The sequence below is a fragment of the Heterocephalus glaber genome, unplaced genomic scaffold (genome assembly GCF_053883595.1).
Source record: "Heterocephalus glaber isolate CG9 unplaced genomic scaffold, H.glaber_assembly_v1.0 deba00001454, whole genome shotgun sequence".
In the NCBI taxonomy this organism is placed as follows: domain Eukaryota; kingdom Metazoa; phylum Chordata; class Mammalia; order Rodentia; family Bathyergidae; genus Heterocephalus; species Heterocephalus glaber.
This window is the reverse complement of record NW_028258303.1, coordinates 11061612-11088071: the sequence shown is the minus strand read 5'-3', so window position 1 is coordinate 11088071 and position 26460 is coordinate 11061612. Positions and strand designations below refer to the sequence as shown.

Sequence of the window (26460 nt, the reverse complement as noted above, 5' to 3'; positions counted from 1 at the left end):
AAATATTCAAAGAAAGAAAAGAGTGTAGGGGCAGTTAAATTATTTGCCGATCTCTAGTGCAAGGAAAATAATCATGAAGGAAGTAAAAGATAATGTGAGCTAAGGATATTGCCTTAGAGAGTTCAAAAGAGAAAAAGAATATGGTCATGAAAAGTAATACTTGGGCTGGGATGTAGCTCAGAGAGTTCAGCATACATAAGACTCTGGGTTCCATCCAAAGTACTACAAACAAATAAAATTTTCATGGGCAAGAATTGAAAATATGATGTGCTGCAATTAAATTTAAATCAGGTAGAAAAGAAAAGAACAGGGTCTGGGAAGTGACTTGACCTTTTTGTGGCTTGAGCCTTTAAGTGTGACCCCCAGCTTTATCCCTAGAACTTGGGCCTAAATATGCCAACTTGGAGCTTTACTGTCAGAATGGGAACAAACTGTGGCTAGCTTGAGATCTGGAAGCATCTAGGTAATGCTAGTGTGGAACTCAGCCTTTCTTATTGGTCACTTGAGCTATTCTTTCCCTGCACAGATACAGATTCTCCTTCCCTTGTTGAAGTTCCAGACAATCAGAAAGTTGAGTGTGTGGCTTGTGGTGGTGCTCACACTGCCCTGCTCACACAGGTGGGTGTGCCCCTTGTCTCCTTTGTGCTTGTGCTTGTACTTGTGTGTGTGAGAAGTGTGTTTCCCAGAGGAGAAAGTCATCCCTTCCACATGTGAGGCTGTCCTCCTGGTAGTCTGGGAGCTTTCCTTCAATGTTGCTTTTGCCACCTGTTCACTGATGCAGAGGCAGCAATGAATATGACTTGTGTGTGGTGCTTCTGTAGTGTTTGATATGAAGTTCACTTTCCTTAGGACGGGCTCATGTTCACTTTTGGTGCTGGAAAACATGGGCAACTTGGTCACAATTCAACCAAGAATGAACTAAGACCCTGTTTGGTGACTGAACTCAGTGGAAATAGAGTGACCCAGATAGCATGTGGAAGGTAAGTTGTAAAGTGTCAATGAACACTGATAAAATCCATGTGATACACTTAGGTAATTCAATAAAATTTTCATCAATTTTTTGAGATATAAATCCCAGACATTTTCCAATGAAAATGTTTAATTTACATAAATCAGCATAATAGTGCTGGGGATTTAGCTCAGTGGTTGCAGCGCCTGATGCACAAGCACAAGGTCCCAAGTTCGATCCCCAGTACCAAAACACAAAAAACAACAACAATAATAAGAGGTCATTGTCGAATGTCTTTTCTGCATCTATTGAGATGATCCTATGATTTTTGTCCTTGACTCTGTTAATATAGTGTATTACATTTATTGATTTATGTATGTTGTACCATCCTTGCATCCCTGGGATAAATCCAACTTGGTCAGGGTGTATGATCTTCTTGATGACCCTCTGTATTGTGTTTGCCAGTATCTTGTTTAGGATTTGTGCATCTATGTTCATTAGAGAGATTGGCCTGTAGTTCTCTTTTTGGGTTGAGTCTTTCTCTGGTTTTAGAATCAAAGTAACACTTGGTTGTAGGAATGAATTTGGAAGCCTTGCTTCCCTTTCAATTTCCTTGATGAGTTTAAAGAGTAATGCCAATAGTTCTTCTTTAAATGTCTTGTAGAATTCAGGAGTGAAGCCATCAGGACATGGGCTTTTCTTGTTGGTAAATTTTTTATTACATTTTCAGTTTCACTCATTGTAGTTGGGGTGTTTAGATTTCTATATCTTCTTCATTTAACTTTGGCAGTTTGTATGTATCTAGGAATCTGTCCATTTCTTCTGTGTTTTCTATTTTATTAGAGTACAGGTTCTCAAAGTAGATATTGATGATCCTCTGGATTTCTGCTGAGTCTGTTGTGACTTCACCTTTTTCATTCTTAATTGCATGGATTTATGCCTTTTCTTTCCTTTTTCTGATAAGGTTGGCTAAAGGTTTATCGATTTTATTTATTCTTTCGAAAAACCAACTCTTTGATTCAACAACAATAAATCAGCATAATAGTTTTTTCATATGTATATTCATTTCTCTTTGATTCATTGATTTTTTGTATCATTCTCTTAGTCTCCACTGCATTGATTTCTGCTCTGATCTTTATAATTTCCTCTCTTGTACAAGCTTTGGATTTGTTATGCTCTTCTTTTTCTAGGAGCTTGAGGTTCTGCACTAGGCTATTTATTTGAGTTCTCTTTTTTCCTAATATGGGCATTCACTACTATGAATATCCCACGTAGAACTGCTTTCATTGTGTCCCATAGATTCCTGTATGTTGTACTGGCATTATCATTTACTTGTAGAAACTGTCTAGTTTCTTCTTTGATTTCCTCTGTGACCCATTAGTTGTTCAGGAGGGTGTTATTCAGTTTCCATGTGTTTGTGGGGGCTTTGCGGTTTCTTATGTTATTGATCTCCAATTTTATTGCACTATGGTCTGATAATATACAGGGGATAACTTCAGTTCTTTCACATTTACTTAGACATGTCCTATGAGCTAGCATGTGGTCTATTCTGGAGAATGACCTGTGTGCGGCCAAAAAGAATGTGTATTCTGATTTTGTGGGGTCTAACATTCTCTAAACATCTATTAAGTCCATTTGTTCAATAGCTTGGTTCAGTTCTAGAATTTCATTGTTCATTTTTGGTCTAGATGATCTGTCTATTTGTGATAGTGGGGTATTGAGGTCCCTCACTACAATTGTATTACTGCTTTTTTGGTTTTTGATGTCCATTAATATTTGTTTTGTATAGTTGGGGGCATTCGTATTTGGTGCATATATATTTAGGATTGTCATCTCTTCCTCTTGGATTGTTCCCTTTACAAGGATGTAGTGACCATCTTTGTCTCTCTTAATTAGTTTTGGTTTTGAAATCTATTTTGTCTGAAAATAAGATTGCTACACCTGCTTTTTTCTGGGTTCCTGTGGCATGGAGGACTGTTTTCTATCCTTTTACTTTCAGTCTATGAATTTCTTTCCTTCTTTTTTTTTTTTTTTTTTGGTACCGGGGATCGAACTTGGGTCCTTGCACTTGCACAGCAGGCCATGAAACAACTGAGCTAAATCCCCAGCCCTTATGAATTTCTTTTTGAGTTAGGTGTGTTTCTTGCATATAGCATATTGTTGGATTTTGCTTCTTAATCCATTCTGCCAGTCTATTTCTTTTGATTGGTAAATTGAGGCCATTAACATTAATGGTTATAATTGATAGATACTGATTCATCCTTGTCGTGATGTTTTACTTTTGTTGGCTCTTTTATTTCTCCCCCTTTCCCTTTAGTTTCTTACCTTGCCTGGTGGCTTCCCTCTTCTGGGCCTCATGGAGTTGTGATCTTCATTGTTTTTTTCTAGGATATTGTTTAAAATTGCTTGTAGTGCTGGTTTGGTGTTCATGAAATTTCTCAGGTGTTCTTTGTCGTGGAAGTATCTAATTTCCCCATCGATTTTGAAAGATAATTTTGCAGGATACAGCAGTCTAGGTTGGAAGTTATTTTCTTTTAGGGCTTGAAATACTTCACTCCAGGCTCTCCTTGACTTGAGTGTTTGTGTTGAGAAGTCTGCTGTGATTCTGATGGGCTTTCCTTTGTAGGTGATTTGTTTCTTTTGTCTAACTGCTTGTAGGATTTTGTTCTTCTGTTGCGTTCCTGGGATCTTGACTATTATATGTCTGGGTGTAGATTTTTTTTGATCATGGCTATTTGGAGTTCTGTATGCCTCAATTATCTGTATGTCTAATTCTCTACCTCTGTCTGGGAAGTTTTCCACTATTACTTCTGTGAACAGTTTTTTTATGTCAATTGTACTTTCTCCTGTTTTTTTGTGGAGTCCTATGAGTCTTATGTTATTCTTCTTTGCATCATCTAGCAGCTGCTGGATTGATTTCTCGTGGTCCCTTACTATTTTTAAGAAATCTCTGCTTTCATGGTCTTTAACTGCAATCCTGTCTTCTATATCTGATATTCTATCTTCAGATTCCTTTAATGTCCTCTGCATCCATTCAATGGAGTTTTAAATCTCCTGAAAATCTGTTTGAATCTGTTTCATGGATTCCATTTCTTTCTTATGCTGGGCATTCATGGCTTCCAGCATGGTTATGAGTACATCTATTTTTTTTTAATCTGTTTCTGTTCTAGAGACTCTAATCATGTCTTTCACTCTGCTCATCATCTCTATAGTTATCCGGGAGATTATTTCTCCTTTGAATTTTTCTAGAGCCTCATTCATCTGTTTTGTTACTTCCTGTGCTATCAGTTCAGGGTGTCCAGGTGGTTGATTATCAGACTTTTCCACTTTGTTTCCCCCAGAGTTTACCCTTGGTGGGGTGGAAGTCTGAGTTTGCGCCTTGCTTAAATGTCTTCTCATTTTTGTTTTTGGTACTGTCCTTGGTTTAACTCCTGGGTTGATACTTCGAAGTATCTTTGTTGCTTCTAATTAGAACCCTTATGGAATGATTGCTTCTTGGAGGTGTCTTCCAGATATAGCTGGTCTTTAGGTTTTGAGTCTCTAATGACTCTGAAAGTATCTCATTTTCATTATACCAGGAAGGACCACTGACTAGATCAATATAACACCTTAGCCCAAGTGATACAGTCAGCAACACCATAGCATCAAGTACATCTTAGAAAATGACATTTTGTGGTATTTATTAATCTGTCACCTTTAACTGTGTGAATTAAATCAAAATCGAGGACCAACCCAACATATGTTTATAGTGAATAATCTCTTCAATATAACAACTTTACCCTTCAGGATGAGGAGTTAGAAGGAGTTGGGGAGGGAGGGATAGATAGGTAGAAGGACAGAGGAAGGTTAGCAGTGAGGCCAGAGGACAAGGGCGAGAGAAGGAAAAAGAGAAGAAAAGTAAAAGAAGAAATCCAAATTAGGGCCAAAATAGGAACAAAAATGGAGATGAAGAACAATGTGGGACAGCAAGAGAGTGAGTGTGAGAGTGAGGGAATGGAAAGAGAAAAGAAAGAAGGAAAAAAAGAAGAGGAAAAACAAAAATTTGCAAAGAGTAGGAAAAAAAATTAAAAATAAGAAAAAAAACAAAACAAAAGTACTAATTTTGGAAATAAAAATGAAAATGAAGGGCCTCCTTCAGGGTATGTCTCTGCTGTCACAATAGACAACGTGGGCAGCAGTGTGCAGATGTAAGTCAATGAGTCTCAGCAAGCCAGTCACAGACCTGTGAGATTCAGGGAGATTTCTTGCTGCAAGTTCCAAATTGAGCTCCCTGTCCTCCTGTAGGGTTGAACTCTGCAAGGCTCTACTGCAAGTTCCAGCTGCCCTTCCCCTGAAGATAGTCCAGGTTCTGAAGGGAGGTGATGATCCCTCCAACTTACCCAGTATGGTGGTCTTGTGGTCTGGTGTCCCCTGTGTCTTTGTAGTGTGGAGCTAGGTGGCAGTACAGCCAAGAGGCCAGAGGAGTGGGTGAGGGGAGAGGAGTCCTGCAGGGACCCATGAGGCTAAGTGGATCGCTGGGGTGGTCGTGGAGCTGGATGGGGTGGGTTCCCTGCGACCCAGGACCTCTCTCAGGCTCTTGTTTTGTTTTGGCCACTGGCCCGAGGAGTGGTAGGGTTAGGGCTTAGAACTTGGTGATGACGGCTATTTGGTAAGATTAGATTTATTGTTTGCCCTTTCAGTCACCTCCCATTATGCCTGACACACTAAGATTAAGATTTAAGCCCTGGAGTGTTAGGCCTTTCACTCAGCACAGGCATTACTACTGAGGATCTGACTGGGAGGTGATGGAGAAGGGGGGTAGGAGTCTAAATCTTAAGACAATGATTTTTAGTAATAGGCCTTAAATTAAGTGCAGCAACAGTTAACTTTCACACTGATCTGTTCACAATGAAGTATAAGTGTTAATGGTAGTTTAAAGGAAATATTCTTGAGAATTTTGATTTTCACAGCTCATTTTTTATAAAAATCAAGGCAAAAAATTCCTCAGACTACTTGATTTTTCTTTGTTCATCAGATTCAGCTGTCCAATTTTTACTTTTTCTTTTTTAGTGGTACTGGGGGGTGAACCTAGGGTTTTTGCTTTGAGATACATCCTCAGCCCTTTTTGTTTTGGGAGTTTTTTTGTTCATTTTGAAACAGATTGCTGCTAAGTTGCCAGGCTGAGTTCAAACTTGCAATCCTCCTGCCTTGGCTTTCCAGAGAACTGGGATTACAAGTGTGCACCAACATGCCAGTCTGTCAGTCCACTTCTTCACATTGGGATTATGGCAGTTAGTAGGATTAAGAAGTGTATTGACTTTGGCTTCATCTGTGAGCATCCTGAAATCCTTCCTGTATAAAAAAAAAACAGTGAACATACTTTCAGTCAATAGACATATTTCCTTAAATGGATAATATTAAGGTAGACCATGTTAGAGGAGAAAGATTCTTTTAACCAAAGATATCTCTTTGGTTGTATCTCTTTCTGGTTATATCTTTTTGGTATATCTCTTTGGTTATATCCTCTTAATCTACATCTCATTCAGTATATATTAATCAGGGAAGTGTTGAAACCATATTGGATTTTTCTAAGCAAGTTTTGAGTGACATGCATTCCACGAGAAGGAGCCAAGTGGTGATACCTTAATGCTAACAGGAGAATTCCCTGGAAAGAATCACAAAACTTCCCGGAAGCTGGCAATTCACAGATTCATTACAAACAAAATGTACCTTTAGTAACAATCAAAGGAAGGTACCTGGAGGAGTCTAGAAAGAGCCTAAATGCTGAGTTTCTGGTTTTCTGGGTTCTATCCCCCTTGCAGCTGTTGGAAGTTGTTACCTCTTCCAACCTGATACATGATGGCACGCAGAGTATGTCAGTCTTGGAAAATCACCTCATCCAGAGTTTTTATCCAGGGTTTGTTGCTTAGAGATTGACTGAATCATTGCCACATTAAACTCAGTTTCCAGCTCCTCGCTCCTGTAAGTCTAGCTTACATCAAAGGCCAGGGGACATCATCACGAGCCACCTGCCAGGTATAGTCCCTGGGCTCCACCATGACTACCAAAGAAACTCCTGTATCACTTGAGAGATACTAAGGCTTTATAGGATACTCCCTATGAATTGGACACAAGGAGGCCAGACCTCTCTTTGAGCAAGGCCTGATTTCTTACTACACCCCATTGTGGTTGCAGTAAGGAACTGATGTGCAAGTCAGTAAGAAAATCCCTGTGTGAAAATCTCTGGGCAATGGAGTGGGAGCTCAGAGAAGATCAGCTAATTCAGTCTTCTAGGATGGGGAGAGGAGGGCCTGAGAGATGGCTTGCAGGACATGGTGCCTCTTAAACTGCCACTTGACAAAGGAGTAGCTGGTAAGGAGACATGATGTTGTTCCCAAAACAGAAAACGCCCTTTGCCACTATATAGCATCTTGGGTCTGAGTGGACATATGGTTTCTAGAGTCTTCTTAGCCATGTTGGTCTCCAGATGAGTTTATCCTTGGAGAGGTAGTTTCACTCTTTTTGAGAAACCTGATTTGGGCAGTTTACAGTATTGCTAAATACCCTCTTATTGGGGATAACTGAGCATTGATAGTAGTCTATGCTTTTATTTAATAGGTGGCACACACTTGCCTATGCCTCTGATTTGGACAAGGTCTTTTCTTTTGGTTTTGGAGAAGAAGGACAATTAGGAAATGGTGGAAAACATAATCAGCTGATACCACTGCCCATGAAATCACCATCAAATGAAGATCTCCAATTTGGTAAATTCTCTAGGAAAATGGGATCCAGGATAATACCTTGTTAGAGAAAGTGATTTATCTAACTACATGATTTGAGGAGAAAAGCAGTGTGCAAATATGAAGGGAATTTCTCTGAATATTGGTTTCCTGTGTTTAATCGTAAATAATTTAAAACATTTAAGCTACTTTCCTAAGTCAAAATAACTGATTTTCCTGTTAGTCCTTAAAAATAGGATTATTATAAATTGGAGCAATGACATGCAACCCAGATTCAGTTTGTCAGAGACTTAATTCCAGGCTGATTGGTTTTGCTAGCTGGTTTCATTGACCCATGACCTGGTAAAACCCTCAGAATGCTGAGCAGCCAACATGCACACAGGACTGGGAATTGTGCCCCACATTTATCTGTGTTGTCTGTCTTAACGTCCTTGTAATGGTTTGGGAGATGTATTCTCTCTTCCCCATTTCACTGGAGGATGCTAGTTCTTCAAAGCTGATAGCTCACAGCCAAGAAGTGGTTTGGCTGTAGTTGAACTGTACAGAGTAACCCAGAGCCTAAGCTCTGAAATGCTGTGTTAGAAGCACCTTGGAGCAGTTGTGTTGGTTGCGCCCAAAAGCTTAGCAGAGTTAGGATGGTGCATGCCTGTGATCCCAGTACTCAGGAGGCTAAAACAAGAGGATCACAAGTTCAAGGCCACCCTGGGCTACATAGTGAGTTTAACACAGTGATGGTGAACCTTTTAGAGCTTTCAGTGATAACAAACAGCTGGCTGTGGAATGCATGTCATAGGTTTGCCACCACAGGTTTACAACTAGCCTGAACTACATAGTGACATCCTGTCTCAAAAAAAAAGGCCTGCATGGTATCACATGCCTGTAATCCTAGCACATGTGAAGTTGAGGCAGGAGGTCAGCCTGAACTACATAGGAAGACCTTATCTTTAAAAATCAACAAAAAGGCCGGGCATTTAGCTCAGTGGTTCTGCCGCCTGCCTCGAAAGCACAAAACAAAATGACAAAAAAAATAATCAAAATTTCTCATTTCTTCTGAGAAAATAACCAGTGGAATTACTTCTTTAACCAGTTCATATTTTATCTTTGAGTCTTTATAAAGTTGCATTCTTCACAATCATTGGTTAAATCTTGAGATGGTGGATTTTAGTTATGAGAGCTGAATTAAACTAAGTAACAACTAATGAAATATTTGTATCATATATTTATATATATATTAAACTGATGCCCCTTGATAACCTTATGAACCCACAGAGTTTTTCAACTAAACTTCTGATATATAGTATATGTATCTCTAATTCCTAATGGTGGGAAAATTTCTCAGTTTTTATTACAAAGATAAAGTGACTATATTTAAGAATCTAAAAATATTTAAATTGAGTGTGAAATTTCATGCCAGATGACCTTGTGTATTCATGTTTTGTGTGTGTCCTTTCAGAAAGCCATCACTCAGGAAAGGAATTGATAATAATTGCTGGAGGGAATCAAAGCATTTTGCTCTGGGTGAATAAAGAGGTAAAAATAAATCTCTACATGTTTTGTAACTTGGTACTTGAAACAAAATAAAGGGATCTAAAAATCCAAGTTTGGTGAAGTACAAAATTATCAGGTTACTAGGCTGACTTTTTGGGAATAGGTAGACATTATAAATCTTTTATTGTTCAAATTACATTCATTTTTGCGTGCAAAAATCATAGGTTTTCTTGTTGAGTGTTATGTCAGTGTGATTTCCTTTGACCTTACCTACCTTTGAGGGACTTCTTGTCAGGAGCATCATTCAGTATCCTAGTGAGTTGATAGGTTGACAGATTTGTAAACAGAGTGTGCTCACCAGTACAGTACTAAAAAGACCCAAAGTCAGTTGGTACTGACTTAGCAATAATCAATCCTCAACTTCCTTGTTGTTCTTCACCAAGGGAAATCAGGTTCTCCTCTCTTACAAGACCCTTTTAGGATCTTCCCCTCAAGGCTATCTGCTGTTCCATTTTATCTGATTGTAGTTATATGAAATGCCAAGTGGGACCCTCAGGGATACTTGCTTTGCGTTAATCCCGGGATATGTTAGCCACATTTAAAAATCAGCCAGAGAAAGTGGCAGATGCTTGTAATCTAAGAATTTGAGGAGGCTAAAGCGGAATCAGTTAAGTCCAAGAGATCAAGATCAGGCGCGCAGCGGTGGCGGTGGTGGTGGTGGTGGTGGTGGTGGTGGTGGTGGTGGTAGCGGTGGCGGCGGCGTTGGCAGCGCGATTCGCAGGGCTGTAACCGTGGTAGGTCCGGAGCAGCTGGAGTGGCAGGGCTACCGGGAACGGGGCGAGGCGACGCTACAGGGCGGGGGCAGCGGCGGCAGCGGGAGACGCAGCGGCACCCCTAGTAGTAGCAGCAAGACGGACTGGGCCCGGTGTCGAGCGCCCAGGCTGTGGGGGGAGTCGTCGTCGCCGCCGCCAAGGTGACTGAGGAGAGAGGGGCCTCCTCGCTCCCGCCCCCACCGGACTTCAATGCCCTGTCCCCAGCTCGCTCGTTTTTCCTTGCAATATACGTTGCACATTTATGGCGATTTTGAGAGTAAGGGCAGACTTCTGTCAGGCTCAGCACAGCGTTTTCGCTGACAAGTGAGCTTGGGGGTTCTATGTGCCATAATTAACATTGCATTGAAGTCTCTGGACACCGAGAAGAGACTGGCCTCAGAAATAGTTGGCTTTTTTAAAAAACTGCAAGCATTTTCTTTTAATGACTCCAGTAAAATTAAGGATCAAGTAAACAAAAGTGGAAAACAACCTACACGTTTAACTTGTCTCACTAGTGCCTAAACGTAGTAAAGGCTGCTTAAGTTTTGTATGTAGTTGGAGTTTTTTTGGAGTCCAGAGGTATCCATCTGCCGATCTTGAGGCCCAAATTGAATTTGGATTCAAGTGGATTCTAAATCATTCTGCTTATCTTGAAGAGAAGCCTCGTAAGGAATAAACAAGTTAATAGATAAAATACTGTCCGTATTAGACATTTTAGTGGTCTTTAATGTTTTCTGCTGTGAAACATTTTAAGATTTGTTGACTTTTCTTCCCATTGTCCCCATCACCCTCACCGCACCGCACGCTCACACTTTTTATTTGCCGTAGTGAACCGTCCAGCCCCCGTGGAGATCTCCTACGAGAACATGCGTTTTCTGATAACTCAAAACCCCACTAATGCTACTCTCAACAAGTTCACCCAGAAACGCAAGAAGTATGGAGTGACAACTTTGGTTCGAGTTTGTGATGCTACATATGATAAAGCTCCAGTTGAAAAAGAAGGAATCCATGTTCTAGATTGGCCATTTGATGATGGAGCTCCGCCCCCTAATCAGATAGTAGAGGATTGGCTGAACCTGTTAAAAACCAAATTAAGTGAAGAGCCAGGTTGCTGTGATTGGGAAGGGCAGGATTGGTTGCACTTGCTTTAATTGAATGTGGAATGAAATATGAAGATGAAGTTGTTTATAAGACAAAAAAAAAAAAGGACGGGAGCATTCAATTCCAAACAGCTGCTTTACTTGGAGAAATACTGACCTAAGATGCGATTACGCTTCAGAGATACCAATGGGCATTGCTGTGAACAGTAGAAAGAAACATAAAGGAAGGCTTACTCGATTGTGGCATTTAGAGGGAACTCTTGCTACCTGGAAATGTGAATCTGAAATCTTACCTGTGTCGTCAAAGCAGTGATGATGGATTCAGTACTCCTCAGCCACTCTCCTAATGATTGGAAAACAGCAGACAAGCAAGAAATCCCTTCATAGCATAAATAAAATGTTTAAGAAAAGAAAATGAGAAAGAGAAAAGGGGTTAATTCAGTGAAGGATGATTTTGCTCCTAATTTTGGAGTTTTAATTTCAGCCAGGATTGAATTATTTCAAAATCTCTTGTTTTTTTTAACTTTTTCAAAATAGATCTCTAAGGAAAACCAGCAAAATATTAGTCTGTGCATAACCATCTGTTTGGGGAGCACATTCTTCCATTGTACTTGGCACATAGATCTCCCTGTGGTGGAATTTCTCTTTTTAAGGGGAAGAAGGGTATATTTTCTTCCCTTCTCTCCTTTCTCCTGTCCTCTCCCTTCCCCTATACACATTGTAGATGAAATAGGAGAAGCCTTTGTTGCTGTGTAGATTTTCATGCAGTCTGGTAGCCTTAGGCCCACCTGGGCACTTTTAGAAAAAACAAAAACACCAAAAAAAAAAGCAATGGCATATATATTATATTATATTATATATTATATTATATTATATTATATTATCCAGGTGGCTTTTAGTCTTTATTGATGATGGAGTGTTTATGTTAGTTTCTTTTCCTCAATGCCCTGATCTAACATTAGGCAAAGTAGTCAATGCCTTTTGCTTTGGTAAATTAGTGGGGAAATGGCATTTAAAGATGAATCTTTTTCCTCAAAGAGCTTAACTGAGAGTGGAGTTCTCTTTCCCAATGAATGAAGCTAAGTGGCTATTGCAGAAACTTGTTTTCAGAAGAGGACCACTCTAGGCCATCACTAAAGATATATCCAGGCAGGGAATTAGCACACTTTCTACAAACTATCCAACTGTGGGCTGTAGCACTACTCTGATTTTCTGTCATATGATGTCAGAGAATGCTGGTAGCTTAAAATCTTTATTTTAGAAATTATTTGTATTCTGAATTTTTGGAAATGATCAAAGGAGTAACAGCAAATTTACAATATTTTGTTCTTGAGAAATGCCTGTGGTGGTTCTTTTCCAGACTTCTCCCTATATAGACAACTCAGTTTAATCACTGATTGCCTTGTTATTTTCTTACTAGGTTCTTTTTGAGATTAAAAAAAAAAAATCACTGGTTCAGAACCAGCAATGCCTAGTGAGTGGGTGTCCACAGGCTGTAACAGGGTAGAAGAGAGGCATCAAGTGACCCAATGAGTGTTGGACTGTGTTGCTTGGGAAATGGTGGATTGGCATTTTTTGCAGATTCCCTGCTGGATTCAATGTGTTGATCTAGAAAAGCTGTTTATCTCCTTATTTGCGGAAGGCAGTTGTAACCAGAATGCAATGACAGAGCAAATGGAGGTGCACCCTCAGGGGTTTCTGCTCTTTTCACTTAACCATTACATACTTAACAGTGCCCTACTTGAAAGGCTCTGAGTATACAGGCTGAGAGTCATCTTGTCCTGCCCGAATTACTGTGCAGAGCCAAAAAGGCCCCACTTTGTAAGCATCAGGTGAGCCATAGAAATGGACTGGACCTTGTCTCACATTGATGATATCTCAGATGTTGGCTGGCTATGTGAACTGCCTATTTCCTGTTGCTGGAGTTGTTTTGATTTTTTAGCTAAATGCAAATCTGTAGATTCTCTCCTCCCTCATCCCAGGAAGCAAAACAAAATAATGATTTTTGACATTGTTTCTAGAATTTTAAAGTAAAAAATGATGGTACTATCCAAAAATTTTATTTCTGAACATGACAATAGATTTTTTTTATCATAGAGTCACGATCAAAACATCATACCCACTAATTCAGATAGACTGTTGACTGCAGGGGTTTTGGTCAATACCATCACAAACCTTTTGCATTTGACATGCTCTGAATTTTGTTATTTGGAGGAAGAGTGAGAGTGTGTGTGTGTGTGTGTACGTGCGTGTGCACGTGTGTTTGTGTGTACATGCGTGCATGTTTGCATGTGTTTGTATGTGGGTCTGTAGTGTCCCATCAGTCTCCCATTAGGAGAATTACATTCCTGGTTCTGTACGAGAAGTATGTATAAAGCAACAAGAAACATTAGGCCTCATTTTGTCTTAAATTACAGACTAATGTTAATTGTTTTCAGAACTGGATTTTTTTCCTAACAATTAGAACAATTTTTTGGGGGGGTTAAATGAAGTATTGTTAGCTGAAGCCAGTTTGACTGGTGAGAGAGATGTCACACTGATGAAAGGTGTACAGCCTGATTTAAAACCAAATTCTGAACCCTTTTAAAGAACAGTAAAACATTTTGCATGAAAAAAAAAAAAGAGATCAAGATCAGTCTGGGCAATGTTGACCCCATCTGAAAACAGACAAAAAACAGTATTATCCTCTAATTTTAGAATGTGCCTAGAACTTGAGTACCCATATTTTATGTGTTGAAATTATTGTATTTTATGTTTTTGTTTATTTACAGAATTCCTATGTTAATCTGAGGAGGAAAATTCTTACATTGAATGAAGGGACTGTAAAGAGATGGATTGGCCATGTGGGAACTAAACAGTGGCAGAATTCCAAAAGGTACATACACTCCATGTGTCTGATGATGCGTGTGTCGTTAAAGCAGCATGTCCCAAACTGGTTCTGCCCATCACAGATGCATGAGAGTCTCTGGTCCTCTAGCATATTAGGGTTTTCCAGACAGAACCAATAAGATGTTTATCTATAGCTGTCCGCCTGTTGAAAGAGTGTGTATCTTAAGAAATTGGCTCATGTATTTGTGGGGTTGGCAAATCTAAATCTGTAATGTGGTCTACAAGGTAGAGACCTAGGGAAAAGCTGATGTTATAGTTTAAGTCCAGAGGAATGTCTTTTTCCTGGGTCCCTTTTTTTTTTTTTCTTTTAAGGAAGTCCTTCAGTGGACTGGATGAGGCTCTGCCCCATACGTGTTATGTGGGGTAATACTGTTTATTCAACCCTCCTGATTTAAATGTTAATCATGCCTTAAAAACATCTTTACTGAAATAGATGAACTAATAGTTTACCAAATATCTGAATACCATATCCTAGCCAAGTTGACATCTAAAATTAATCATCATAACTCATCTGTAAGCTCTGTGAGCACAGCTTTCTTTGCTATAGGACTTTCCAGGGTCTTCATTGTGTTTCCATGTACTGTAGTTCTGAGCAGGAAACATATTCTCTGGCATTTCCCAACTCCTTTCACCTTGAAACTACTTTTTTGTGCACCTCAGGTTTGCAACTAAACAGGGTATTCCTGCTCTAAGCCATAGAATCTGTGATCTGTAGATTGTGCTCACTCTTATAAGCATCTTTCTGGTACAAGTAGTTTTAGTTCTGTCTTTCTTATTCTGGAAAACAGTTGTACAAAATAGTTGTTTTGTAATATGCAGAACAGAAATGATGAAACACTTGTACACTTAAAGATTTCTTTAAGATCCAGTAATTTATATTCTTCATATTTCAGTAGAGCAGCGGAGCTCTATTTATCATAGAGCTGGTGAGACTGGGTGAGATAGTATTTTATTTGTCCTGGAAGGTTCTGACCCCAGCTTGAGCCTTTTGTTCTTCCCCTGAGGCTTCTATCTGTACTTTTCTATTTCCATGTTTGCTACTGACCAATTATGATTTAGCAAACAGAGCAGACTTTTAGATGCCAAGATAATATACAAACAGAAGATGGTGGGAGAAATTTGAAGGATGATAGCATGTTTTATTTATCAGGCCTCATTCTGTAAGGGGTATTTTGTATGATTTGGTTTAACCTACTGTATCTTCTTAATGTAGGGAAATCCGAGACATTTTTTCATCGGCTGCTTGTCTGACTGGAAGTTTCTTAATGGAAAGGTAATACATACAAAAAATTAAAATTCTATTAAAAATATTGTGAAAGCAAATAAAAAGTGGCTCCAAGGCAAAAAGTTATGTGTTTATCTCTTTTTATAAAATGCCTCCCTTTTTTCATCAAATGTGAGTATGTACTTGCTGCATAAAATGTCAGAAATATAGAAGGATAGGAATTTGGCTTAGTGGTAGATCGCTTACCTAGCATGTGCCAGGCTCACAACACATAGACCTAGAAGATAGCCACACAAAATAAGAAAATTATCCATTATCCATCACTTAAGAGTAATACCAGTTCAAGCTGCATGTAATAATTAAGCCTATATTCCAACCTCTGGTGAGGCTTTAGCAAGAGAATGGCAAGTTCAAGGTAATTTCAACAAGACCTTGTCTCAAAGTTTTAAAAAATCAAAAGGACTGGGAATGTAGCTCAGTGGCAGAGCACTTGCTTAGCTTGCTCCAGGCGCCAGTTTCAGTCTTCACTACTAAAAACCAGTAACAGCAAACATAATACCAGCCAGGCACTGTGGTGCATATCTATAATCTCAGCTACTTGGGAGGCTGAGGCAAGAGGATCACAAATTGAAAGCCAACTTGAGCAACATAGTGAGACCCTGTCTTGAAAAGAGAAAAAAAATCTGGTAGTTACAAACGTACATACACAACCAAACATGCAGGAGGAGATTATATTGCTTTACATGTTGTTTTTGTTTTGTTTTGTTTTGTTTGGTACCAGAGATCGAACTCGGGTCCTTACACTTGCAAGGCAGGTGGCAGAACCACCGAGCTAAATCCCCGGTCCTACATGTTGTTTTATACTTAATATTTTTGTCTATTTTTCATTTTGTTCAATTTCCCATTCGTTATTTCCTGTAACATGTGAATTGCTGTATGATGTTCTATGGGAAGGTTATGCTTTAATATATGTAACCATTTCCCTATGGATAGATAATAAGGATTTTTAAACTTTTTAATTATTTATTTTTGTGGTACTAGGGGTCAAACCCACCATCTCATGCCTGCAAAGCATATGCTCTATCCCTTCACCTATTGAACTTTTAAGTTAGTAGGAAAGAATGACTTTTTACTTTTCCCCTAAATATCTTAGTATTTATTTATTTAAAAGTATTTTCCTAATTTTAGTTACTAAATACAAGTTGTAATTCACAGAGAATATTCAGCCAGTAAATCTGTTTCAGTTCAGCAAAAAATAATTCATGTAAAACACACATTTCATTAATAATACTTTTATGGAATATAAGAATTTATTGCTCTGAAGCCCCTTTTTTTGGTCCCCACTTTTAGTGCATGCAACTTGAAGAAATTGTTATATTTTTTCAGAATTAGGAACACCTTCTTAATGTACCAGCTCAAAATATGCTCTACTGGTATATTAGTGCAAGCAGACACACCCAGGGAACTGTAATTTCAGCAAAGGCCATTAAGCCAGTCTTTTCTTACATGCAGTAAGCCACAAAGAGGTTTTGGAGAAGGTGTCCTCCCATAAAAATGTGAGAAAATAGCTCTAACTTCCAGAGACTGGTAAGTAAAATTGCAAATAAACATGAACAAATAAACTCATGAGAGTACCTCTTATCTTCCACTAGCTCCAACACTCCCATGTCGATATTGGTGATAGCTCTAGAATTTGCCAATCTAGTCCAGAGAGCCATTTGTTCTATTATTTCTTTAAAAATTCATTGTATTGTTTTTTGTTTTTTTCTAAAAAGTATAAAAGCACAATGCTTTGTTCATTTCTTCAGACTTCACTCTTGTAAAGATCCCCATGTACAAGTAATTTTAATAAAACTTGCTTTTCTCTTGTTTATATCTTATATGTGATAAGTTAAAACAATAATGACACATGAAGTTTTGAAATATCCTTTTCTGTTTATGTGGCCTTTCACAATTCTTATTTTCAAAGAGGAACTGGAGAAACAATTTCCATTGATGTGGATTTACAGATGGCAAGAGATACCTTCAAGAAGTTAATGGAAGAGGAATGGATTTCTTCCATGGTAATAACCAATACTTACTTGAGAAATAGAACAGTAGTTTGGCGGGTGTTTGTTTGTTTGTTTTTTTGTACAGAAACAAACATGATTGCAGTTGTATTCTTTGAAAACCTAGTGGTAGAGTACTACGGTTGGGACTGGAACGGGGGCTGGTATTCATTATGAAATCACTTCATTCCACACTATTAAGTGCTGGCATTATTTTCTTATTAAGTGTACCATGGATACAGTATTTTCATCTTCAGTATGAGAAAAGGAATGCTAGAGAGTTAAATAAGTTCTAGCATGATGCATGAACAAGGCATTGGTTTTGGAAACAGTACACTCTTACATCTTGAACGGGAGATTGGTACATCAAATGTATTCAAGTTGAACCTCTGCCACTGATTCATCCTTTCTCATTTTTGAGTCAGTTTTCTTTATTTCCAATTAATTTTATCTTTAAGGTGGTAAATTTATAAGAAAAGATTCTGGGTTATATAGAAAGGAGTACGTTTCCTCTGCCTATTTATGTGTTGTGTGAGAAATGGGAGAGGGAGTTCAATTAACAATACACAGATAACTAGAATGTCTTTCGTACTATGGGACTGCTATTACAGAATACCATAGTCTAGGTGGTTTATAATCAATAGAAATTAGCCAGATGTGGGGTGCATGCCTCATGTGCCTGATACCTGGAAGGCTGAAGTGGGAGAACCAACAGCCCAGGGGTTCAAAACCAACTTGGGCAACACAGCAAGAGCTGATCTCAAAAAAAAAAAAGAAAATTTACTTCTTACAATTCTAGAGGCTGGGAAGTTCAAAATGAAGGTGCCAGAACAGTTAGTGTCCAATGAGGGCCCACTTTCTGATACACACGACTGTATTTTGACTTCACCATCAGGTAGAGAATGAATGGTTTCACTTGGGGCTCATTCATAAGGGCACTACCAGTAATTTTGTTCATGAGGACTTTGCCCTTGGGATCTAATTACCTACAAAAGTCCCTACTTAATACCATTAAAAATGGCCTTTTATGAGGACAGGTGCAAAGTGTGAAAGTTTGTGGTAATGTTCATTTATACAGTTTCTCGTCCAAGGGCAAGTGATTGGTCTCTTTCTGGGCACAGAAGCCCATGGAGAGGGTATCTGAGGCAGCTTTTCTTTCAGAAGGTCCTGCTTAGTCAGACAGGGAAAGCACCATAAAGCCTGCTGTATGTGTCACTGTACCTCAAAGGTCTTCAGTTTTGGGGTTGTTTTGTTTTGTTTTGTTTTGTTGGTAGCAGGGACCAAACTCAGGACCTTGTGCTTGCAAGGCAGGTGCAGCACCACTGAGCTAAATCCCTGGCCCCAGTTTTTGATTTTTTTGTTGCTCCTTTTGTAGCACTGGGAATTGAAACCAGGATGTAGAACATGTTAGACAAGCACGCTATAACTGAGCTATACCCCCAGCCCCTTTCATTTTTTTATTTTCAGACTTGATCTCCCAAAGTTGCCCAGATTGCCCAGACTTGTGATCCTCGTCCCCCAGCCACCTATGTAACTGGGACTACAGATGTGTTTTGGGCCATGCCTGAAAGTATTTCCTATTACCTCCACCCACACTGCTTAGCTAGGACTCAGTCACATGACCTGATGCACCTGCAGGGGATGCTGGGAAATTCTATCTTCCTATGAACACAGAAGGAAAGTGAAAAAGACTGATGAGGAGAATATAGGACATTTTCTCTGCCATGTGAGATTTTTAGGTCAGACCAATCTGAATATGTATCCCAGTGACGGAATTGCAATGTGTCACTAATTGAATGGCTTCTTTTTTCTACCCTTGTGCAATTGAGTCTCTCCTTCCTCATCTATAAAACAAAGTTTTCAATTAAAAGGGCAAGGAAAACCTGCCATACATAACTATGAGTAAGATTAAATAAAGTGATTTAAATGATATCACCTTATATATGGTGAGTACTTAGTGGATGTGCAAATATACAGAATACCATACAGATCATTCCCACTAATAGTTTTTGTATGCATTCTGCCTTGAAAGTTTACTTCTGGATAAAATAAACAATATAAAAATATAAAGCTATTTTGCTCTGAAAATTTTTGACTGATACATAAGAAAATAGAAGAAGAAATGGATCTTGTGTATGTGTGAATATGTGGAAAGGAGTAATAGCTTCTTTTGCCAGCAAGAGGAATATTGATGTGACCTACATATAATTTTGTTTCTCTACTGATTTTTTTCTTTTCTTTTCTTTTCTTTCTTTCCTTTCTTTCTTTCTTTTTTTTTTATTTTTTGAGATGTGGTCTCATTATATTGCTAAACTGATCTTGACTTCATGGGCTCTAGCAGTCCTGCCTCAGCCCTCCCAGAAGCTGGGAGTAGAGGCACATGCCACTGTGCCCAATTACACTATTGCTTTTGGAGGGATTTAATTGTTTTGAATGTGCTTCACTTGGTATGTTCATGCCCATGTGATTTCACTTTATTTTATTCATGCACCCTGATGTATATTAAATTGGCAAAGATGGCTGTCCCCTGTACTACCTCAGGGGCATTAGAGGTATAAAGAGTGGTGGTTGTCAAAAATAGGTTTCAGAAAAACTAAATGATTATTCCAATTGGAACATGGTGGAATGAAGCCCCTGATCCCATAGCTTGCTTCTCACAATAATCAGCATCTATTATAATCTGGCGTTTTCCCTGATTGTGTTTCAACACAGATAGTTACATGTCTGGAGTCCAATCTACTCAGAGCTCTTCCATTCCTTTCGCCACACCAAGAAGCTCTCTCCATTTTTCTTCTGCTCCCAGAATGTCCTGCAATGCATGATTCTAACAACTGGAGGAGCCTGGTGATTCCATTTGCACAGGCAGTTTGTAAAATGAGTAACAAATCTTCACAAGTCCTGAGTAAGTTTTATGCCACTTTATGCATTCAATAGAGAGTCACTGTCTGAAATAGAAGTTACAGAGATTTTGGACAAAAGATTTCAAAATACACGTATTTGAGTACCTTGTATATGAATTACTACAGAACTGGTCCTAAATCAATTTAAACTTATTATAACCATTACTCTTACCATACAAAGTAAGTATAGTTCTTAGACTTGGATGTTTATAATGATAGAGTATCTAGTCAAGATAAATCCATACTTTAAAAGTTTTTGCTTATGTTGTTTTGAAACTTCAAATATTTTTACAAAAGGTAATGAACAGTAAATGTTAAACTTTGCTATTGTTTGTTTTACTTAATATTACAAACTGTCTTTTTGTAATTTTAAGCTAATATTGAGGTCCTAAAAGTTCAAGGTACAAGGGATATGTCCAGTGAAATATGTGCCACTCGATTCTCCTCCTAGAAGGTGGTTATATATTCTAGTTTTTTGTGTAACTTTTAAAAGACATTCTAAGCATATAAACATATACAAAATATTCTTTTTTCATGTTTTAAAATAGGGACTTGCTGTTATGTTCATTCTGGCCTTGAACACGCTATCCTCCAGCCTCAGCCTCCCACATGTTGTGATAACAGTTGTGTACTACCACAACTGGCTTTTCTTTATTCTCTTAATAGTAGGAAACCATTCACATTCTTCCTTTGAAACGTCTTTCTTCTTAACAGTGCATCATGGAGACCCTTCCATTACCGGACTAGTAAAACTACCTTAATCTGTTACTGGCTCTATCAATCAGTTTGTCATTACTATAACAAAATACCTGAGGCAGGCTTCTTATGAAGCAAAGTTATTTGTATCACAGGGCTGGAGGCTCAAGGATGTGGTGCTGGCATCAGCTCAGTTCTGACAAGGGTCTTCTTGGCTGTGTCACTTCATGGCGATGGTAATGACAGGGCCACGCATGGGAACAGATGATCATATCCTAATACAGGAAGCCAAGCACTACATGAGGCCAGGCTTGGGCTTTTTAAACAATCCTCTCCCTAGAACTGCCTTAATCCCATCTCAGGGTAGGAACCCAGACGACCTCTTGTGAGGCCTCACCTCATAAAGATCCATGACCTTAGTATTGCCACATGGGGGCCAGGCTTCCAACACAGGGGTCCTTGGAGAACAAACCAAATCCACACCATAGCACTGGCTGAAGAGGATTCCTTTGGGAGGATGTACTGTGGGTAGTTGTGTGTTCTCTCTGTAGCTGTAACAGTGCTAATATGCCTTTCTTTGTGCATGTGTAAATTTATACGTATGGGAAACTTTCCAGGAAGCAAAATTACAGCATCGAATTACCACATTTTTATTTTAGGAAATTTTGCCAAGTGATCTTCACTGAAGGCACAGCCACAATGTCACCCAATTTTCAGTGGCCATCATTCATATCATTATCTATATAAACTATGGCCCTAGAATGGGACAGCAGGACAACTGAGAGCAGATGTACCCATTTAAACTTCATCAGTGAATATCAGCCCCCATACTTTTGAAGGGAGTTATCAAGCTTTGATCATTACCATCCTGAAAAAAAATCTCTTCATTAAAATTTGAATTTTTCTTATTATACATGAGGATGTACTGTTGTTCTTAAATCTTAGGTCCATTTTTTTTATCATATCCTATAAACTACTAGTTCTACCCTTTGTTGTGTTCCCATTGGTTACTGGTACTTTGGTTTTATTTTAGAAGATTTTAAACTATTGAGGCAAATGGACCCTTCATTTATAATAGGAATTGAAAGAATATTTTTCCTTAGGCTATTTACTTTTTAAATTTAACTTTGTATTATTTTTGTCATAAATAATTATTTTTAAACATTTTTATGTAACAGCTATTGTAATATTTTCTTTTATGGTTTCTAGTTTTGGGGGCCATACTTCAAAAAGCCTACTTGGCTCTGAACATTTTTTTATTCATTAATTTTATTGGTACATTTTAGGTATACAGTATGATGACATTCATCATTCAGAATTTGTACTTTTACATGCTGTATCTTGGTTCTCATTTTATCCCCCATTTCCCCTGCCCTCTCTTTAACCCCTCCACCCCTCCCTATTTACAAAGGATTTGTTTCCATTTTTTCCTTTCCTCATATTTATTCCTTTCCCTTCTTTCCTTCCCCCTACCCCAACCACTTCCCCTTCCCCTTTGGACCTTTTCTTCCTATTTCACGTTATCTATTAGACACTTTGATCCTTATTTACACTTTCAGTTTCTCATACCACAGAAACTATTCCGTATTTACACATGTGTCCTTTTTATTTCAGTTAAGAGTATGGCCTCAGTGTGCATCCATTTAGCTATAAATGTCTCTAGTTTCTCATTCTTTATGGCTGAATACTACTCTGTTTTTTTTTAATGCACATTTTCTTTATCCAGTCTCCAGTTGATGGGCACTTGGGCTGTTTCCAAGTTTAGCTATTACACACTGTGCCTCTATGAACATGGGTACACATATATCACTGGAGTATGATTCTTTTAATTCTTTTGGGAAGATACCCAGCAAAAGAATGGGGTCAAATGGGACCTCTAATCCTAGTTCTTTGAGGTATCTCCATACTGATTTCCATAGTGGTTGCACCAGTCTACACTCCCACCAACAGTGGAGGAGGATTCCTTTTTCCCCATGCCCCAGCCAGCATTTATTATTGGTTGATTTTTTGATAGCAGCCATTCTTTCTGGAGTGAGGTGAAATCTCAGCATTGTTTTCATTTGCATCTCTGGAATAACCAATGACCTTCAACAGTTTTTCATAGCTTTATTTGCTGTTTCTACATCTTTGTCTGAGAAATGTCTGTTCATTTCAGATACCCATTTTTGGATTGGGTCTTTAAATTGGGGAGGTCTGATTTTTTTAAGTTCTTTATAGATTCTAGATAGTAGACCTTTTTCTGAGGAACAGCAGGTAAAAATTTTTCCCACCTTGTGGGTTGTCTCTTCATGCTGTTAGTGGTTTCTCTTGCTGTGCAGAAGCTTATTAATAAGATGAGAATCCAATTGTTGATTCTTTGTGCTAGTTCATGGGCAACTGAGGTTTTGTTCATGAAATTTTTTCCTATGCTAATGTCTTCAAGAGTTCTACCTAACCTCTCTTCTAGCACATTTACTGTTCCAATTTAATATTTAGATCTTTTATCCATTTTGATTTTAATTTAGTGCATGGTGAGAGATGTAGGTCTAGTTTTAATCTTTGTCAAGATGAAACCCAGTTTTTCCAGCACCATTTATTAAAGTGGCTATCTTTCCTCCAGTGAAGGTGTTTGGCTCTTTTGTCAAACACGAGGTAGCTGAGTATGTCTGGAGTTGTTTCTGCATCTTCTAATCTGTTCCACTGATTCTCAAATCTGTTTCTTTGCCAATACCTTGCTGGTTTTTTTAATCACAGTAGCTTTGTAGTATAGTTTCAAGTTGGGGATTGTGATACCCCTGACCTTGTCTTTGTTGTCTAGAATTGCTTTTTGCTATTCTTGGTCTCCTCTTGTTCCAAATGAATTTTTGGATTGTGTTCTCAAGTTCTGTGAAGTATGCTGTTGGAATTTCAATTGGGATTGCATTGAATCTATATAGCAGTTTTGGAAGTATGGCCATTTTCACTATATTGGTTCTTCCCACCCAGGAGCAAGGGATATCTTTCCATTTTCTGATATCCTCTTCAATTTCTTTTTTCAAAGTGCTATAGTTTTCAGGGTAGAGGTTTTTAATTTCTTTCGTTACATTGATTCCTAGGTTTTCATGTTTTTGGATACTATTGTGAAAAGAGTTGTTTCTCCAGTTCCTCTCTCAGTGAGTCTGTTGTTGATGTACAGGAAGGCTATTAATTTTTGTATGCTGATCTTGTATGCAGCTACTCTAATAAATTTGGTTATTAAGTCTACGAGACTTTTGAAGAAGAGTTCTTGGAGTCTTCTACATAAGTATCATGTCATTTGCAAATAATGACAATTTAACTTTTTCATTTCTTATTTTTATTCCTTTTATTTCTTTCTCTTGTCTAATTGCTGTGGCTAATGTTTCCAAAACTGTATTGAACAGGAGTAGCGATAGTGGACATCCTTGTCTTGTTCCTGATTTTAGTGTGAAGGATTTCAGTTTTTGATCATTTAATTTGAGTTGCCTGTTGGTTTTTCATAGATGGCTTGTATCAGGTTTAGGTAGAGACTGTTTATTCCATTTTTCTCTAGGGTTTTTATCATGAATGGGTGATAGATTTTGTTGAATGCTTTTTCTGCATCTGTTGAGATGATCATATGGTTTTTGTCCTTGGCTTTATTGATAGAGTGTATTACATTGATTGATTTGCGTATGTTGAACCATCCTTGCATCCCTGGGATGAATCCCACTTGGTCAGGGTGTGTGATCTTCTTGATGATCTGCATTCTGTTTGCCAGTATCTTATTGAGGATTTTTGTGTCTATGTTCATTAGTGAGATTGGCCTATAGTTCTCTTTTTTGGTTGGGTCTTTCTCTGCTTTGGGGATCAAGGTGATGCTTGCTTCCAGGAATGAATTCGGGAGTATTGCTTCCTTTTCAATTTCAGTGAAGACTTTAAAGAGTAATGGCAGTAGTTCTTCTCTAAATGTCTTGTAGAATTCAGCAGTGAATCCATTAGGACCTGGGCTTTTGTTCATCAGTCAGTTTTTAATTATGTTTTCAATTTTATTGATTGATATTGGGTTGTTCAGAGTTTTTAGGTCTTCATTCAACTTGGGTAATTCATATGCATCTAAAAATATGTCCATTATTTCTGTGTTTTCCATCTTATTGACATATAGGTTCTCGAAGTAGGTATTGATGATCCTCTGGATTTCTGCTGGGTCTGTTGTAATTTCACCCTTTTCATTCCTAATTGCATAGATTTGGGCCTTTTCTTTCATTTCTTTTTGATAAGGTTGACTAAGGGTTTGTCAATTTTGTTTATTCGTTTGAAGAACCAACTCTTTGCTTTGTTTTTTTTTTGTATCATTCTCTTCATCTCCATTGCATTGATTTCTGCTCTGATCTTTATAATTTCCTCCCTTGTATAAGCTTTGGGTTTGCCTTGCTCTTCTTTTTCTAGAAGCTTGAGGTTCAGTATTAGATTTATTTGAGCTCTCTCTGTTTTCCTAAAATAAGTATTCACTGCTATGAATTTCTCTTAGAAGACTGCTTTCATTGTGTCCCATTGATTCCGATATATTGTATTGGCATTGTCATTTAATTGTAGAAACCGTCTGATTTCTTCTTTAATTTCCTCTGTGACTCATTGGTTGTTCAGAAGTGCGTTGTTCAATTTCCATGTGTTTATGACATTCTTGTGTTTTCTTTTTCTATGGAGCTCCAATTTCATTGCACTATGGTCTGATAATATAAAAGGGATAACTTCAGTTCCTTTGCATTTACTTGAACATGTTCAATGAGCAAGTATGTGATCTATTTTGGAGAATGACCCATGTGCAGCCAAAAAGAATGTGTATTCTGATTTTGTGGGGTGGAACACTCTGTAAACATCTGTTAGGTCCATTTGTTCAAGAGTTTGGTTGAGTTCTAGTATTTCATTGTGGATTTTTTTGTGTAGTTGATCTATCTACTTGTGACAGTGTGGTATTAAGGTCCCCCACTACTATTGTATTAGTGCTTATTTGATTTTTCATGTGTGTTAATATTTATTTTATTTAGTTGGGTGCACTAGTATTTAGTGCATATACATTTATGATTGTCATGTCTTCCTCTTGTATTGTTCTCCGTACAAGGATGTGGTGGCCTTATTTGTCTCTCTTAGTGTTGGTTTGAAATCCATTTTATGACTCTGAAAATTTTTTACAAATTCCCATGCTCCTACTATAATTTTATTTTTGTAAATATGTTTGTATTTGTAATTTTCTCATAGTAATTATATACATTTATGAGTCCAGTGTGACATTTCAATACATATATAGTGTGTTATTACATCAGAGAAATTGACGTATTTATCATCTCAGTCATTTATCATTTCTTTGTGTTAAGAACATTCAAAGTCCTCTCTACTAGCTACTTTGAAATACTTAATTAATCATTGTTAGCCATAGCTCTTCTGTCATGCTTTAAAACACAAAAAGTTATTCTTCCTACCCAGCTGTAGCCCTGCACTACTTAGCCACCCTCTCTGCAGCCCTGCCGCTCCTACCTCCCAGGCTCTGATCACCACTTTCCTTCTCTGAGATCATGTTTTAGCTTCCTCCTGGAGGTGAGAGCGTGCCATGGGTCTTTCTGTGCCTGACTTGTTTCACTTAATGTGATGTCCTCCAGTTCCACCCATGTTGCTGCCAAT

At 38.2% G+C, this 26460-nt stretch overlaps 1 protein-coding gene and 1 pseudogene across 7 annotated transcripts in view; both read left to right on the top strand.

Annotated features, from left to right (window-relative positions):
• Window positions 1–26460, top strand: part of LOC101724419 (E3 ISG15--protein ligase HERC5-like) — a 72917-nt gene that overhangs the window by 7484 nt on the left and 38973 nt on the right. For all 6 annotated transcript variants that reach the window (XR_002396186.2, XM_021261060.2, XM_004848058.4 and 3 more), the window contains 8 exons: window positions 527–618; window positions 850–980; window positions 7547–7692; window positions 9122–9198; window positions 13840–13943; window positions 15171–15230; window positions 17152–17245; window positions 19943–20132. Coding sequence is in view for 5 of the 6 variants with exons in the window: in XM_021261060.2 (XP_021116719.2) it covers window positions 527–618; window positions 850–980; window positions 7547–7692; window positions 9122–9198; window positions 13840–13943; window positions 15171–15230; window positions 17152–17245; window positions 19943–20132 (894 nt within the window). In the remaining variant the exon portion in view is untranslated. The remainder of the gene's footprint in view (window positions 1–526; window positions 619–849; window positions 981–7546; window positions 7693–9121; window positions 9199–13839; window positions 13944–15170; window positions 15231–17151; window positions 17246–19942; window positions 20133–26460) is intronic.
• On the top strand, window positions 10797–13943 carry LOC106009656 (protein tyrosine phosphatase type IVA 2 pseudogene; annotated as a pseudogene). The gene is made up of 2 exons (XR_015452876.1): window positions 10797–12900; window positions 13840–13943. The product of XR_015452876.1 is annotated as a protein tyrosine phosphatase type IVA 2 pseudogene (transcript).